At 50.1% G+C, this 17,294-nt stretch overlaps 1 protein-coding gene across 2 annotated transcripts in view; it reads right to left on the reverse strand.

Annotated features, from left to right (window-relative positions):
- THOC2 (THO complex subunit 2) overlaps positions 1-17,294 on the reverse strand; it is a 1,495,542-nt gene that overhangs the window by 1,374,118 nt on the left and 104,130 nt on the right. For both annotated transcript variants that reach the window (XM_078688746.1, XM_078688744.1), the window contains exon 7: positions 12,410-12,543. In XM_078688746.1, the coding sequence (XP_078544872.1) occupies positions 12,410-12,543 (134 nt within the window). The remainder of the gene's footprint in view (positions 1-12,409; positions 12,544-17,294) is intronic.

The following is a 17,294-nucleotide window of genomic DNA, read 5'->3' on the forward strand; positions in this document are numbered from 1 at the left end:
TAAACGGGCTCCGCTCCATGCTGAAAAGTTGCGGTCGTGTTGCGATGAGAAGGCCTCGATGTCCGAAGAGTGATACGACTCCGTAGATTCCGACTCAAAGAGACGGAAGAACTCGAGACCGTGCGCAAACAATACCGACGCAATGAATGTAAGGCCTTTTGGCCGTAAAAAAGCTAGTTTTTCTCGGTTCCGACAGAGAGACGTCGAGACCGCATCCGAACCCAATGGCGGAAAAAAACAATCTGGGGATGGAGCCGATGCCCATGCGCACTGTAGTCCAGGGGAGGAGCCACCTATCTCAGGATACTTCGAAGACTCTTCCAGGACAACAATGTGCGATCATCCGGACCCAACACTAGGCGGCGATCTAATGCAACAGATATGAATTTAGCAGCCCACATGCCTCGAACTCTGTGGCTAGTAGTCTCTATCAGATGTACAAGTTACTTACCTCCCGTAACGATGTATCTGGTAGAGACGATTCTAGCTCCAGATTCCTTCACGGCCCGCCCTTCCTCCCCGTTCTGCGAGGACCCTTGGGTTGGCCTTCGGTACTCGCCTCCCAGTGGTGGGCTGTGTCTCCTGTGAGTACATTCTTTTGCTCTTGACAGGTGGTCCGTCTGGTTGCGGTTCATTCCTCCTCCTGGTTCCTGGTAGGATGGGGTTACGGTGTTCCTGTGCCCCGCTGCTCTGGCTACTCCAGGTTTGGGGGGGGGGGGGGGGGGGGGGGGGTTTGCCTTCAATCTCTGTCCTTCCCTCCCTTCTCTTCTTCTTGCTGCTGAGGGTCCTGGCCCCTCTGCTAATCTCCGAATAGGGTTCATCTGGCCAGGCCTTGCCCTTGTTCCCTGTGGGGGTGCTTGCCCTCTATGCTGGAGTGGCTTAGAGGTTTGTGTTCCTGTCTGTCTTGGGACTGGCTCCCCTTCCTTGTTTCTGGATGGGGTGGTGGGCCGGTTACATGTATCATGGCTTTTTACGCATGTTCCTTGTCTCAGGGGGAAGGCTATGTACTGGCAGGATCAGGGCTCTGCTCTGTTCTTTCTTCTGCCCCTGCCTTTGGTCACTGCAGTGTTGTACTGATCCTTATGGTGTAGTTTGTCTCCACTCTCTCTTTTTTCTACTCTTTCGCACACTGTTTTCATGCTTCCACAGTTTTTTGTCTGGTGGCTCCGCGTTGTGGTGCGGAAAAGTGCTCAGAACAAAACTGACGTAGGCGCGCCGGGGTGGGTCTTATGTGACCTCGCTGACGTCACGTACGCGGATGATGCCTGGACGAAGTTGCGTGGTGTCGCCCCGCCCCGGCGCGCAGGGATGCAGTGGCAAAAAGTTTCCAAATTAAGTCTCACGTTTGGGGATAATTCTACGTGAAGTAATCTGCGGCTAGAATCGTCTCTTCAAGATACATCGTTACCGAAGGTAAGTAACTCGTACGTCGAGGAGGGTCTTTGGGTGCTGGATTCTGGGTGGTCTTTGTCCACTCAAGCACAGGCAGGGCTCGGCGGGTGCAGAGTGTGCTGGATTCGCGGTTCCTGGCTGGCACCAGGGGTTGTTGCTGTTTGAGCAGAACCGCTGCTCATGGGAGTCCCAGTCTTTAGATGAGCAAGGCAGGCAGGTCCTCCGGGGTATGAGGCTGCTGTCCGCAGGAGACGCCGGGGTTTTAGCAGGAGCAGGTTCAAGGATCAACAGGTCGGTAGGGCTGGGGCCAAGTTATTTGGTGTCGTCCTTTTGATAGCAGCTGCACGGCAGGTCTTCTTGCTTCAAAATCGGGATCTGAGGGAGGAAGGTTCAGGGTGCCCCTAAATACTAAATTATGGGGCGTTACAGGTAGGGCAAGGGCAGGGACCAATGGGTCCCTGTCCTGGGGTGAGTACCCCCCCTATCCTGCTCCTCTCCTGTGGGAGGGGGGCAGGAGCCGGTCTCTGATTGGGTAGGGCTCCCCATCCTCCAGATGGCGGGAGCCCAGAGTTATGCTTCACCTCACCTCTCCTCTCCCACCTGAGGGTTGGTGTTGGCAGAGGCTGGCACACCCCTTTCCTCACTTAGGGTCTCCCGCCTGTCTTCCCACCCAAAGTGGGGGTCAGAACCGGTGGGGGCCAGTTGCTGAGTACAGCAATTGGCCTGGAGACGCTCACAAAAGGCGGCATGCCTTTGAAGCTTCCCCTGCCCATCCTGGGGGAGGAGGCTTGGCACCTCGTCCCAGGATGTGCATTTTTTCAGGCCCACGAGATGGGCAAGCTCTCGACCCAGGGATCCAGAAACATGTCTGGTGGTGGCAGCCTCGACAGCCACACAGTCAGGACACTGGGAGTCGGTTAGGTTTCAGGGGGCAAGTTTAATACCAAACTCCTCAGTCTTCAGTGGAGCCATTATGGTGCTGTGGAGTTCGTAATGACAACCTTCCAGCACCATATACTCTTAATGGCAGCACTGCACTTACAGTGCCCAGGAATGGTCCTGGGTACTGTAGGGGCACCGGGCTCATGCACCTGTGCCCACACCACTGGCATAGTGCACCCAGCTGGAGGGGTGATTGAGGTATGCCAGGGAAGTGTGTTTGATGTCATGGCACACAGGGATGTGTGCCATGTCGACTCGGTTTAGTTCTGCACCAAGACGCTCAGCCTGCAAAGGCAGTGTGTGTGGGTCAGGGTACAGGGCCTCTAAGAGTGGCACAATAAGTGCTGCAGCCCTTACGGGGCCTTCTCTGGTCACAGTGCCCTGGATACCTAGGGTACCATTTACCAGGGGCTTACCTGTGGCCAGAGATGCCAATTGGGTTTAGGTTTCAATACAGTTTTAGGGAAGGAACACAGGCCCTGGGCACCTGATTGGCAGAAGCCCAGGGCACACTCAGTCAAAGTACATCAGCAATTCAGCAAAAAGTTTCTCACACTGGGGACCTGAGTAGCAGGGACCCAGCACACGTTCAGTCCAATTTGCACCAGATATCAGGCAGAAAGTGTGGGGGGTATTGCGACAGAACCCCATTTTCTCACAAACTCTTATGAAAGTATTTTATATTGTTTTCTATTTTGTTTAGATGTGGCATCACCTTTCATATAAGGCTTGGAACCTACAAAAAAACTTTTAAATTGTGTTATTTGTGATAGTTGTACTGCTAATTTTTAAATCATGTTGATATGTTTTATATTCTGCCGCTTTTATGGTCTGGGACCTAAATAAAGTAATTTGATGATGATGATGATGATGGTTAAGGAGAAATGGACTCAAGTAGCATTCTACCAAATTTAGGCCAATCTTCTTCATGGCCATTCTGCTTTGAAAATGAATCCATCACAGACCAGGGAGCATTTCTGCAAAACCAACCTCACGGAACCCGGCTCTTGAAAGGGCTATCATCGCCACCATACCCTGCATTAAGTGATCACATAGTCTTTGAGGTGAAGGTTTTCCCGATAGTACCTAACAATAGTTTAAACCCAGTGAGAGCTATACAGAAAGGGACTACTTCCCAACTGCTTTTCTCCACCTTATAGCTCTCTAAACTCCAAAGAATTTGCTATTTACCTTAAAGGGCTTGGCTCTGGAAATGAGACTTGTGCTAGGATCTATGTTTGTAACATCGCCTCTTTCTTGGAAAGGAAGGGGGGGGGAATCAAAGCAGGCTGCCATCTTCACAGAAAAACAAGGTTTTACATGGAGGATGACCTTTTTCCATCTAAAAAGAGCAACCCCTGACCCTGCTTGCAGGCCAGGTCGCCCCCCCTACTGCCGAACAGCTCCACCTGTCTGCCTGCTCGACTGCTCGATGCCGCTTGGAGCGCAAGTTCGAGCCATCTGTGCCCGTACTGCCCTGACCGCCGCTGCGCCTTTGGTTCTGTTTTCATTGCGGTCTTCCTCCCTGTAATTGTAGTTTCTTTTCCTTTATCTCAGCCCCAGCCTTTCTGTTGTCCCCCCGACCTCCACCTCTTGCTCCTGCACCCCCCGTTTTGCCACCGCTGCCCCCTGTGGCCCCCCCCTCGCCGCCCGCTCACGCCTCCCAGCTGCTCCTACCTCCCACCCAGCCTTAAATCAATCAATCAGTGCATTTGTAGAGCGCGCTACTCACCTGCGAGGGTCTCAAGGCACTGAAGGGAGGGGGGTGCTGGTACGGCTAGAGTAGTCAGGTCTTGAGGTGCTTCCTGAAGGTGAGATGGTCCTGGGTCAGTCATAGGTGTGCGGGGAGGGAGTTTCATGTCTTGGCGGCCAGGTAGGAGAAAGATCTTCCTCCGGTTGTGTTTCTGCGGATCCGTGGGACGGTGGCGAGGGAGAGGCTGGTGGAGCGGAGCTGGCGGGTGGGAGTGTAGAACGAAAGGCGGTTGTTGTTTAGCGCTTTGTGTGCGTGGGTGAGGAGCCTGAATGTGATCCTCTTGCTGACGGGGAGCCAGTGCAGGTTTCTCAGGTGTGCAGTTATGTGGCTGTTGCGGGGAATGTCGAGGATGAGACGTGCGGAGGTGTTCTGTATGCGCTGAAGTCGTTTCTGAAGTTTGGCTGTGGTTCCTGCGTATAGGGGGTTCCCGTAGTCCAAGCGGCTGGTGACGAGGGCCTGGGTGACAGTCTTTCTGGTTTCGGTGGGGATCCATCGGAAGATCTTTCAGAGCATGCGCAGGGTGTTGAAGCATGAAGATGAGATGGTGTTGACTTGTCTTGTCATCGTGAGGGAGGAGTCCAGGATGAATCCCAGGTTGCGTGCGTGGTCCGTGGGTGTTGGTGCGGTGCCCAGCGCAGTAGGCCACCAGGAGTCGTCCCACGCGGATGGGGATTGTCCGAGGATGAGGACCTCAGTCTTGTCTGAGTTCAGTTTCAGACGGCTGAGCTTCATCCAATCCGCGACGTTTTTCATTCCTTCCTGGAGGTTGGATTTGGCTGTGGCTGGGTCTTTGGTGAGGGAGAGTATCAGCTGGGTGTCGTCGGCATAGGAGATGATGTTGAGGTTGTGTTTGCGTGCGATGGCGGCGAGGGGGCTCATGTAGATATTGAAGAGGGTTGGGCTGAGTGAGGATCCTTGGGGTACGCCGCAGATGATCTTGATGGCCGCGGAGCAGAAGGGAGGGAGGTGGATTCTCTGGGTTCTGTCGGAGAGGAACTAGGTGATCCAGTCCAGGGCTTTCCTTGGATCCCAGTGTTGTAGAGGCGGGTTGTTAGGGTACGGTGGCAGACTGTGTCGAAGGCGGCCGAGAGGTCCAGGAGGATGAGAGCGGTTGTTTCCCCGTTGTCTATCAGGGTCCTGATGTCGTCGGTGGCTGCGATGAGGGCGGTCTCGGTGCTGTGGTTGGCTCGAAATCCGGACTGGGATGGGTCGAGCGAGTTGTTTGCTTCGAGGAATGCAGTCAGTTGTTTGTTGACGATCTTCTCGATGACGGGAAGGAAGGGAGAGAGATGGAGCGAAAGTTCTTGAGGTCTTTTGGGTCGGCTGTGGGTTTCTTCAGAAGGGCGTTGTTTTCTGCGTGCTTCCAGCTTTCTGGGATGGTGGCGGACGCGAAGGAGTTGTTTATGATGTTCCGGAGGTGGGGTGCGATGATGGCGTCGGCTTTGTTGAAGATGTGGTGAGGGCATGGGTCAGAGGGAGAGCCAGAGTGGATGGTGTTCATGACGTGGGTGGTGTCTTTAGTGCTGACTGGGGTCCAGGCGCGGAGGGTGGTGGGAGTGATTGTTGGTTCGGTGGCTGGGGTTTAAGCAGTCGTGTACGTCCGCGATCTTGCGGTAGAAGAATGTGGCGAGGGAGTTGCAGAGGTCTTGCAATAGTGTGATGTCGTCGTTGCTGGTGCTGGGGTTGGAGAGCTCTTTTGCGATGTTGAAGAGTTCCTTGTTGTTGTGGGTGTTGTTGTCCAGCCGCTCTTTGAAAGATGTCCTTTTGGTGGTGCGGATCAGCTGGTGTTCGTGGGTGGCATTCTTGAGGGCCGTCATGTTTTCTGGCGTCCGTTCGTGGTGCCAGTTTTTTTTGCGGGTTCGGCAGGATTTCTTTGAGTCTTTGAGGGCGTCGGTGAACCATGTGGTTTTCCCGGTGCTGGGCTTGCCTGTGGGGTTCTTTAGAGGAGCGAGGTCGTCCGCGGTTTTGGTGATCCACTGTGCGAGATTCTGGGCTGTGTTATTGATGTCAGAGGGTCGACTGGTGGATTCTGGCTCAGCGATGTGGTTAGCTGGTCTGTGGTGACTGCTCCAGCATCTGCGGGGGATCTGTTGCGTGTGGTGGTGGGATGTAGTCTACTTGAAGGTGAAATGGATGCAGCTGTGGTCTGTCCAGTGTAGTTCCTTGGAGTGGCTGAAGGAGACGTGGTTGCTAGCGGAGAAGATGGTCGACCGTGTGGCCGGCGTAGTGGGTGGGGGTGTTCACCAGTTGCTTGAGTCCGAGGTTGTCGAGTAGGGTGGTGGTGTTGCTGTCGTTGTTGTTCTCCAGGTGGAAGTTCAGGTCCCCTAGGAGGATTTGTTCGGGTGAGGCTAGGGCGTGCGGGCTGATTAAGTCGGCGATGGTTTCGCTGAATTGTGTGCGCGGGCCCGGGGGTCTGTAGATGAGGGTTCCTCTAAGTGTGGTCTTGGGGTTGGTGTGGATCTGGAAAAGTAGGTGTTCGGCAGCCGAGATTGCGTCTTCGGCGTTGGATGTGACGCTGATGGTGTTCCTGTAGATGATGGCGATTCCTCCTCTGGTTTTGTTGACGCGGTCCTTCCGAGTGATTTTGTAGCCGTCAGGGATGGCTATGGCGATGTCGGGGCCGAGGAGGCGTTCATCCAGGTCTCCATGAGGAAGGCAACGTCTTGTGCTGTAGTATCGAGAAGGTCCCAGAGTTTGATGGCGTGCTTGTGGACGGAGCGTGCGTTGAGAAGGATGCACTTGAGGTTGTTGCTGGGTTCGATGGGCGGGGTGCAGGTTGGGAGGCAGGTGAATTTGCAGGCTTGGCAGGTGAAGGGTCCGTGGGTTCTCTTCGGGGTGGCTCGGTAGCAGGCGGGTGGTCGTCCGGTGTTGAGTGTGGTGGTGTCGTAGCTCAGTCAGGTGTCCTGGCGGCCGAGCAGCGGGCGCGCGCAGTGGGCAAGCCTGTCTGCGCCTGTCCGCACCTGGACCGCGCCCAGCGCCAGAACCCTGGACTCCGCGAACGCCACAACACCAGAACCCACGACACCAGCAGCCTCCACGCACTCAACACCGGCCAAAACCCCACCTGCTTCCAGGCAGCCCCGAAACAGACCAACGGACCCACGGACCCTTCTCCTGCTGCACCTGCAGCTTCACCTGCGACAGAACCACCAAACCTCCAAGGACTGGACCCAACCACCTCCGCTGCATACTCCTCAACACCCGCTCCGCACGCAAACACGTCATCGAGCTCTGGGATCTGCTCGACACCTCCGCCCCAGAATTGGCCTTTGACCCAGACCTGGTGGAACGACTCCTCGACACCAGACATGGCCATAGCCATAGCCATCCCAGACGGTTACAAGATCACCCGCAGGGACCGCGCCAACTGAGTCGGAGGAGGAATAGCCACCGCCCACAAATCCACCGTAAAGGTCTCCACCCACACAGACGACACCCTCAACGTCGCCGAACACCTGCACTTCCGGATCCAAACCGACCCCAACACCACCCTCAGAGGAACACTCATCTACAGACCCCCAGACCACGGGCCCAGTTCAGCTACACCATCGCCAGTACCCACACACTCGACTCAATGGACTACATCCTCCTTGGGGACCTGAACTTCCACCTCGAGAACAACAACGACGCAAACTCCTCAACCCTCATCGACAACCTAGCCAACCTCGGCCTCAGACAACTCGTCACCGCACACACCCACGCCGCCGGCCACACGCTGGACCCAGTCTTCTCCACAGGCTCCCACGTCACCTTCGACCATACCCTGAACTCCACTGGACCGACCACCGCTGCATTTATTTCACCTTCAAGAAATCAACCACACACCACTGCACCTAAAAGCCACCTCGCCGCTGCTGGAGCAAAGTCACCGACGACCAGCTGAACACCACCCTCGCCCAGAACCCAGAACCCCCCCACCGACCCTACCAACGCAGACGCCGCAGCCCGCAACCTCAGACAGTGGAACGAAGACTGCGCCAACACCCTCGCCCTGCTCAAGACACCACCCAACAACCACACCAGCAAAAGAGCCACCTGATTCACCGACGAGCTCCAGACCTCCAAACATGCCGGATACTGGAGAAGACATGGCTCCACGATCGCACACCGGACAACTACGCAGCCCATAAGGACGCCACCCGCAGACATCACCACCTCATCAGACTAGCAAAGAGATCCTCCTTCAAAAACCGCCTAGACAACAACGTACACGACAGCAAAGAGCTCTTCAGCATCGTAAAGGAACTCTCCAACCCCAGCGCCAACACTAACGACATCCCGCCCTCACAAGAACTGGGCGACTCACTAGCCATCTTCTCCCACCGCAAGATCGCTGACATCCACGACAGCTTTAACACCACGACCGCCCCCACCACGCCAGTCGCCACCTCCCCTGCGAACACCACCAGCGCCAACCGCCTGACCTCCGGGGCCAACATCAATGACGATGAGACACGCAAGGTCATGAACTTCATCCACTCAGGATCCTCATCAGACCCTTGTCCACACCACGTATTCAACAAAGCAGACGCAGCCATCGCACCCCAACTATGGAAGGTCATCAACATCTCCTTCGAAACAGCGACATTCCCGGAAAGCTGGAAGCACGCCGAAATCCACTCCCTCCTCAAGAAGCCCAAGGCGGACCTGAAGGACCTCAAAACTGCCGGCCTATCTCCCTGCTCCCGTTCCCGGCAAAGGTCGTCGAGAAAATCGTCAACATGCAACTGACCCGCCACCTGGAAGACAACAACATCTTAGACCCATCCCAATCCGGATTCAAATGCACTCACAGCACCGAGACAGCCCTCATCGCCGCCACAGACTACATCAGACGCCAACTAGACAACGGCGAAACATCAGCCCTCATCCTCCTGGACCTGTCGGCCGCCTTCGACACGGTCTGCCATCGCACTCTAAAAACACGCCTCCTAGAAGCCGGAATCCAAGAGAAAGCCCTGGAATGGACCACATCCTTCCTCTCCGGCAGAACCCAAAGCGTCCGCCTCCCACCCTTCCATTCCGAAGCCACCAACATCATCTGCAGCGTCCCCCAGAGCTCATCCCTCAGCCCGACGCTGTTCAACATCTACATGGCCCCCCTCGCACAAGTGGCCCGCCATCACAACCTCAACATCATCTCCTACGCTGACGACACAAAACTCATCCTCTCCCTCACCAAGGACCCACTCACCGCCAAAACCAACCTCCACAACGGAATGAAGGCCGTCGTCGACTGGATGAGGAACAGCCGACTGAAGCTCAACTGGGACAGGACGGAGGTCCTCATCCTCGGACCCACCCCCCAGCCTGGGACGACACCTGGTGGCCGACCACAATGGGAACAGCACCAACACCCACCGACCATGCACGCAACCTAGGCTTCATCCTCGACTCCTCCCTCTCCATGTCGAAACAGGTCAACGCCGTCTCCTACTCCTGCTACAACACCCTCCGCATGCTCCGCAGGATCTACAAGTGGATCCCGACCAAAACAAGAAGAACCGTTACACATGCCCTCGTCAGCAGCAGACTGGACTACGGCAACACACACTATGCAGGAATCCCAGCCAAACATCTACGCCGGCTACACGCATCCAAAATGCCTCCGCCCGACTGGTCGTCAACGTCCCCTGCCACAGCCACCTCAACCCCCACCTGAGAAACCTACACTGGCTCCCCGTCGACAAGAGGATCACCTTCAAGCTCCTCACACATGCACACAAAGCACTCCACAACGCCAGAACAGCCTACCTGAACAGCAGACTCCGCTTCCACACCCCCAACCGCCAGCTCCGATCCTCCAGCCTCGCCCTCGCCGCCGTCCCCCGCATCCATCACACTACCTCCGGCGTCAGATCCTTCTATCTCACCGCAAAGACCTGGAACACCCTCCCTACCAACATACGACAGACCCAAGACCTACTCGCATTCAGAAGACTCCTCAAGACCTAGCTCTTCGAACAGTAGCAGCTCTCTCCCCCACAGCGCCTTGAGACCCTCACGCGTAAGTAGCACGCTTTACAAGTGTTCTGATTGGTTGATTGAGAAAACTGTGAATGGCTGATAGAAGATACATTTTACTTACACTTCTGGCAGATTTTATGACCACCAAAATGTATCTTGTAAAGTGAATAACTGTACAGAGCAGTATGCATGGGCACGAATCGAGAACCCATCAGAAAAACTGTGATAAATTGACATTCTTCTGGAAAGTTCTTCAAACCTAGAGACTAATTGCAGCTCCAACAGAGAATAAGCCCTAATCCTCGATAAAGATCATGATCTGAACCATGTCCATCTGCTGAGGAGCAACACTAGCTTAAATTGCATGGGTCGTCAATAGCACATTTAGATTGTGCAGCAGGCACCTGGTCTATACTGGCCTGAACAGCTTGTTGTAAAACAGTTTTGAGGTTTATTGAGGTCTGCAGAAGAAGAAGGAATGTCCTCAGGAGAACTCCTCACTTTGGGTACTTGACCTTGATTCAGGCAATATTTTTCAGACTTTTAAGAATGTTGGGAGTCATTACCTGAAGATAGATGATCAATAGTCCTGATTGTTTTTTTAAAGTACCTCAAAAGATTACCTTTGTAATCATTCAGTGTTTTGCAGAGAAAGTCCTTCAACACTCTGAGTTTGGCCTTACGAGGGCAGACACAGTGAATGCACTCCCTGCATGGATATTTCACATACAGCCACCTTTTCTTTGGAGATTCCTCACTGCTGAAGCAAAGTAGCTCACAGAAATCAAAGTTAAAAGAAGGCAGTTCTCAAATATAAAGCGCCAGAAGAACAGAAAATCCAGAGAGAAAAAAGAAAATCACTTTGTACAAGGTAGAGAAGAGACCTGGTGGTACTCCCTTTCATATGATGTCCAATAGGAAATGTGAGGTATGACCACCCTAGGAAAGTTGTAAACCGAGTGCTGGCAGGTTTTTGGTTTAAAGTTTGAGCCTTCCTCTTTGGTTAATCAAGCGACATTATTTGCAGGCTTCTTCGCAGGCCTTCATTAGGAGATTTAGAAGATATTACTTTTTGAAGGATTGCCAGCTAGACAATGGAGAATAATTCAAACTAGTGATGTTATGAAAGATCCAATGCTGAAGAACTAATTTAGTTCTTAGTGAAGGCCTTTTCTCCACATCACAGCTCCTCTTGATGGCTCACTTTGGCCTGTTGTGGTGAAACAAGTTAGTTTTGAGCTGGGGCTAATTTATTTAATAATTTCAACTACGGTGGTAGGTTTTTGTTGTACTGTATGAGGTAAACTGGGCCTACTTGTTATATGCATATTGTTTGCGATTCAATAGTTATACCTGGAGCAGAGAAACAGATTTAAACACAAAATTGCCAATAGCTTGATTTATCTGTAATAGATAAATAAAAAAAAGAGCCGATGCATCCCTTTTGAACATCAGCCTCTCTAATTCATATTGGAGCATTACCGTTTTGGGTGGCAACTATAGCCTCATAATTTTCTTTCCTTACAGCTGAAAAATACTGGCAGAGATGCTAGCTATAGGTAGACGTCTGTAGCTCTACTGTACTTAAACCTCTCTGGGGATGAACATTGATTCAAACACTGAAATTTAGGAAAGTCAGTCACACTGAGAAGGACCGATTCTTCAAGCAGGTAGGCTCCTCTCGTAAGGGATAAAATGTAACTCAGGATCCTGGATAGGATGTTATTTCCATTAAACTCAAAATTCAATATGGAAGGGTTCTGTTCTAGTATTTATAGTTCTCTCCTGTCTTTCAGTACCCCACAAATGCCTCTCAGTGGATCCTTTCAATTCTGAAGACAAAGACTCCCCTAGTTAACATCTGGTACATGCTTTACAGAAAACAGTTACATGTAGAAACCTGAAGAAAAATTAACAAATTAAAGCGACTGCATTCTTCTAGCAAAAGGTTTTCCCTCAGTCCTGCCGGCAGTGCGAGCATTTCCAACCAGTTGGGAAAGAGAAAAACCCGGACCAAGATTTCTTACTTTTTGGTTTTCAAAGAAGTGGTCAGTTATCTTGGAACATTCATAACAACTTTCTCAAATCAGCTATTATGAAGGTTGCTATTCAGAATCTAGGCTGCAGAGACCAGAGAAATCACTTCGTGCTTCTCCAAATATTCTCACTCCTCAGAAAAGCAAATAAGATGATTATTCGCACTATGCAAGACAGCGACAGTCTTAATAGAAATATCACATTCAGAATACAGAGCAAAGTCAACTTAATATAAATTGTGTAAAAAAACAATTGCAAGGTTTGTTACAATTCCCACAGTCAATACTGAATATTACTTCTAAATGGGGTTGGTCTTACCTATCAAAGACTTAATATTTTCAAGCATTGGTAGGCTAGTTATACTTCCAGAAATATCCTGGCCAAGTTCAGCAATCAGCTTTGCATATCCTTCATTTTCTTCTCTTAACAAATTGAACTTCTGTTGCTTATAACTAATCAGGAAAAAAAATGGTTCAGTTTAGAAATCCAGTAGCTACCACTATAAAGAAAAGGCAAAGGAGAAAAATAAAGTGCATTCTATTTGACGCTCACCGGACAAAATAAACTATATAAAGAAAGCACTTATCAGCGAAGGCTGAGGAAAAGCAAACAATGAAAGTTTAACAAATTAGGGACCTCATACAGGTAGCTCACTAGCTGCCAATACCTCCTGGACTACCATCAAGTTGGTCACAGAGAATAGAATATTATGCAATTCAGAAGTTCTAAAGCACTTCCAAGAGACAGCAAGCATCACTAGTTTCAGCCATCCAGAGTGACAGTGAGGCAAGACAATGGCAGGGACACACACCAACATTATGACAGAATGTACAAGATCCGCAACGATCAATCACAAGACGGAACAGGAGGCCTTACTAATTTAGTTACGTTCGGTGTGAGAATAACGCCAGGAAGGAAGAATGTCAGAGGTATCTGCACTAGTGAGGCTAAAATACGGAACTACAGCATTCAGAGTGGAAGTGTGCAAAAGCAGCCAAGAGCAATAAAGATAAATGCAAGGGGTGGAGTGACGACAGTGTGGTTGAGGTGTTCACTCATGCCATTAAGTGAGTGGACAATCATCATTGATGAGCGATAGAGAGAAGATATTTGTCTGGTGTACCTCCTTGGAAGAGCGTTAATTTCTGGCAATAGCCCCTCAGGTCTGGGATGGGCCGTGGTACTCTGGCGATTAATGTGCAATCTCCGGCACAGTGGTTGTTTCAACTGACAAAGGTGGCCTTACCATAATACTGGTAAGCCTCGATATAGTATAGTATAGTTATTTTAGGTTTAATCGCAGCAATTCCTTGTGTTATGGGTATCCTTGGCAATAACGGATGCCATCACTGTCCTAATCATAGTCGCCCTTAGCTTAAAGCGGGCCACCCTATGCACAATATGGCTGCTTTTAAGTCTTGCCTACCCAACAGCTTTTAGCAGACTGTTGGCATAGCCTATTGTGGACCATAACAAAAACTTAAAGTGGACTTACAGCCCTCCCATTGCTTATCATTGTCTTTGTCACAGTCATAATTATTCAATGGCTTCCCTTCATTTTCATTTGTACGTCCTTACCCTGGAGCATAGCTTCTTTACCATTCTTTTAATTTCCGGACGTATTTACTTTGACTGCTCACATTTAGGAAACTACTTATTTTCTTTTAAGAACTTTATGGGAGTACACGTTTTCTTGCTCTCTCATGCTTCTTATCACCCTCAAATACATTTGCATCCTAACCCTCACAGTCCAGCTGCAATACATGGATTTGATTTTCTTTCCTTTTCCTTTTTTGGGAGGGCTTGCAGCTGCATTGTGATGCCAGTCTGCTTTACATTTTAATACAGTGTTTTCAGGCAACTCCGAGTATCCCTAGCTCCTCTATGCCTGTCCACTATCTGTTACTTCCCAAACCCTTACCCACTCAAATGTTGCTCTCCCACCCCTCGCAGTAATTTAGTTAATTTTTGTTGTTTTTTTGGAGGGACAAGCGGGTGCCTTTTTCTCACAGACCACTCTGCTTTCAAGCAATTCTTTTTTGTTTAATTCATTGATTTATCGATCATAGTGGTGTCCATCATTTTACATCGATAAAAAAATGGTGCAGGCTTCCAGAAGGCATATGCATTCATCAGGACAAAACTTCAGAATGATATGGCTGGCAGCTGCACAATAGCACCTTTCGGGTCTCTATTTTTTGCCAATGCTGCACAGGATTATCGAAAGCATTTACAAAACCAAAGGACAAGACTAGACATATTGACTTTGTCAATGCTTGTAGATATATTGTGGGTATTCTTGGCAATGTGGTGCCAATCACAGCACGGTAGTGCATATTGGTGGCCACCGTTGGCATATTGCGGGTATCCTTGGTATTCTGAAAGAACCCCATGCAAGTGTTAGTATTAAACAGGAATTTGAAATATGTCAAATATTTCCATATGGGAAAGTAATATACAAGATTTCTTCATAAAATACATATGTGGATGTGTGAGGATCAAACACAAATAGTTAAAAAATTAAAAAAATTGTATTTTAAGGGATTTTTCTTTTTAGAATAGTATAAAATGTTTCTTTGGTGGAATCTAGTTTGTATCAGCAAAATAGAAAATAAAACTTGCAAAAGATATGTGTAGTTCCAAAAATTGTCAAGGCATTTGGAGACCAAATGTTGTATTCTGAAAATAAATTTAAAATTCATGCTGATCTTGTTAACATACTGTAGATATTATTTCCTTGGTGCAAGAGAGAACCTGTGGTTTTGTATCATTTCAATATTCAAGCAGCCACTTCATACCGATAAAGCTTTTTACAACACTGCTGTTGGAAATCCAGATTTATACACTTGTGTGTCACTACTGATAATTCCTAATTGGAAGGCCACTATTCTAATCTTGTGTGATGCATTAACTATCGTTGGCAACATGGACAAATTAAAATTTGCCTTAGGGATCAGAAGGCCACAAATTTAAAATCCAGCAAGAATAACTCAGTATCAGGGGGGAGTGGCTGGCAGCCGAACAAAATAGCCGCCGACTAGAGTAGCTCCGTCTCGCCACAAATCGTTCCCTCGTATATCCGTTCACTACTCCGACAGCAGTCCCTGAAAAAAGGAGGAATGGAAATCGGAACTTGCAAGGACTGAAATGCAGGCACTGCATACCTGAAATAGCCAAAAATAACCTGTACATGCAGTCTGCAAGATTCAGGCCCACACGTCAACGTGAAGCCGGGCCGAAACTGAAACTGGTGTGGGACACCCCAGAGTACGTGGATGCCCGAGACAAAGCGAGGATCAGTGGTGAATGCTGCCCGCTGCGCTCAATTGCATATTGAGGAGTCCGTGGATGGACTCGGAGGGGCAATGACAATGCTGGAGCCATGACGGGGGTATGCAGCCTACCTCTCCGCCCAGGAAGCTACTGAATCCATCCGGACCGGAGCTGTTGCCCCGACTGCCCCCGGCAGCCTTCTGAGATCAGAGGTAAGGAAAACGGAGACCGGGCGACTCTCTTTGATTACACCTACACAGCGGGAGGGCAGCGGAGAGAACTGCAACTCACAGAGCGAGTGAGGCAGGAGATTTCACTGGTCTGTGCCAATCTTAAAAACAGGAGACCTAGAGTAGCGGAGGTCGATACCACAACAGGTCCCCTTCGTGAAGACTCGGACAATCTGAAACGCCAAGTTCGGCATCAACAGGAAGAAAGCAAGACGCTAACTGCCAGACTTGACGATTATGAAGGCCGCTCAAGGCGCAACAATGTTAGGATTATTGGGGTCCCGGAAAAAGCAGAGGACCAGCAACTGATTTGTTTGTGGAGGACCTCATCCAAAATCATCTGCAGCCAAGGAGATCATCAACCTACTTTTCGGTTGAACGTGCCAACCGAGTACCTGGAGGCAAACCTAAACCAGGAGCCCCGCAGAGGCCAATCCTGGTTCGAATCTTCAACTTCCGAGACCGGGATATAATCCTACAAGCGGCCCAAGCTGCCCCTCCATTGCAATATGCCCTAAGCCCAATAACTTTCTTTCCAGATTATATGGCAGAAGTGACAAAACAAAGGTGCAGCTTTCTTGAGGTAAAAAAGGAACTGAGAAGGTGCGAACTCAAATACTCCATGCCGTTCCCCGCAAAACGCCAAGTTGAGGTTCTTCGTAACGCCAGAAGAAGCCCAGGAGTGGTTTGAAGGATGGTGCCAAGTCACCAATCATGGTAGAAACTGGAAGAAACATAACGGACACCAATTAACAGCAACCCAATCTGTGGCCGAAGAGAACACCTCAAGAAACGCCGAAGACACCCCTGAAAACCCAACAGAATAGAACTTTCGGAGGCTCACCGGACATAAAGAAGTCATGACTTTATGAACTTCACCTGAGACGGTCAGGCTAAAATGACAGAAGATTGAACTTTCCTCTACAGAGAACTACACAATACCCTGCAAAGTATAGAGGACAGACTAGCCCAAAGACACAGACTGAGAGGCCCCGAATAAAAAAAGAAAGTTTGAAACCGCTTAAATACACTTTAAAAAGGGAACGGACAAGGGGAGTTAATGCGATTGTTCCCCCAAACAGGTACTGGGTGGGATTGACAGGCACTCTGCACTTTTGGGGAGGTGGGTAGTTTTAAATCAGTCATGCAGGGAGGGGGAGGAACGGAGGGTAGGGTAGTCGTTCATAGAAACCGTATTAGTAGATATAATAGTTATACGCCGATAGTAGTAGAACATGACAGGCATCACTTGGCATCACAGCTCCGACACTGACAAATGCACAACCACCGAGGAGAAAGGTGATGCAGACAATCATACTACCTGATTCCACGCTTCCCACAACCAGCCAACTCCCACTAGGTAATATACACCTCCAGCTCCTTTCCTGGAATGTGAACAGAATGAACGACAAACTGAAGAGAGGGCTAGTGCTACATTATATTAAACAGCACACACCCGATGTGGTCCTGCTCCAAGAGACCCATCTCGTGGGTACTTCATGTAATGCTCTCGACAGATGGGGCTTTAAATTAGTGATACACGCTGGCTTTACATCGGGCTTGAGAGGGGTGGGGATCCTCGTTAGAAAACAATTTCCTCCAATCCTTCAACAGACGTTGACGGATGAACAGGGACGATGTGCGGCAGTATCCGGCCAATGGGAGGGGCAAACCATCAATATAGTAACAGTTTATATTCC

The sequence above is a fragment of the Lissotriton helveticus genome, chromosome 4_1 (genome assembly GCF_964261635.1).
Source record: "Lissotriton helveticus chromosome 4_1, aLisHel1.1, whole genome shotgun sequence".
Classification (NCBI taxonomy): domain Eukaryota; kingdom Metazoa; phylum Chordata; class Amphibia; order Caudata; family Salamandridae; genus Lissotriton; species Lissotriton helveticus.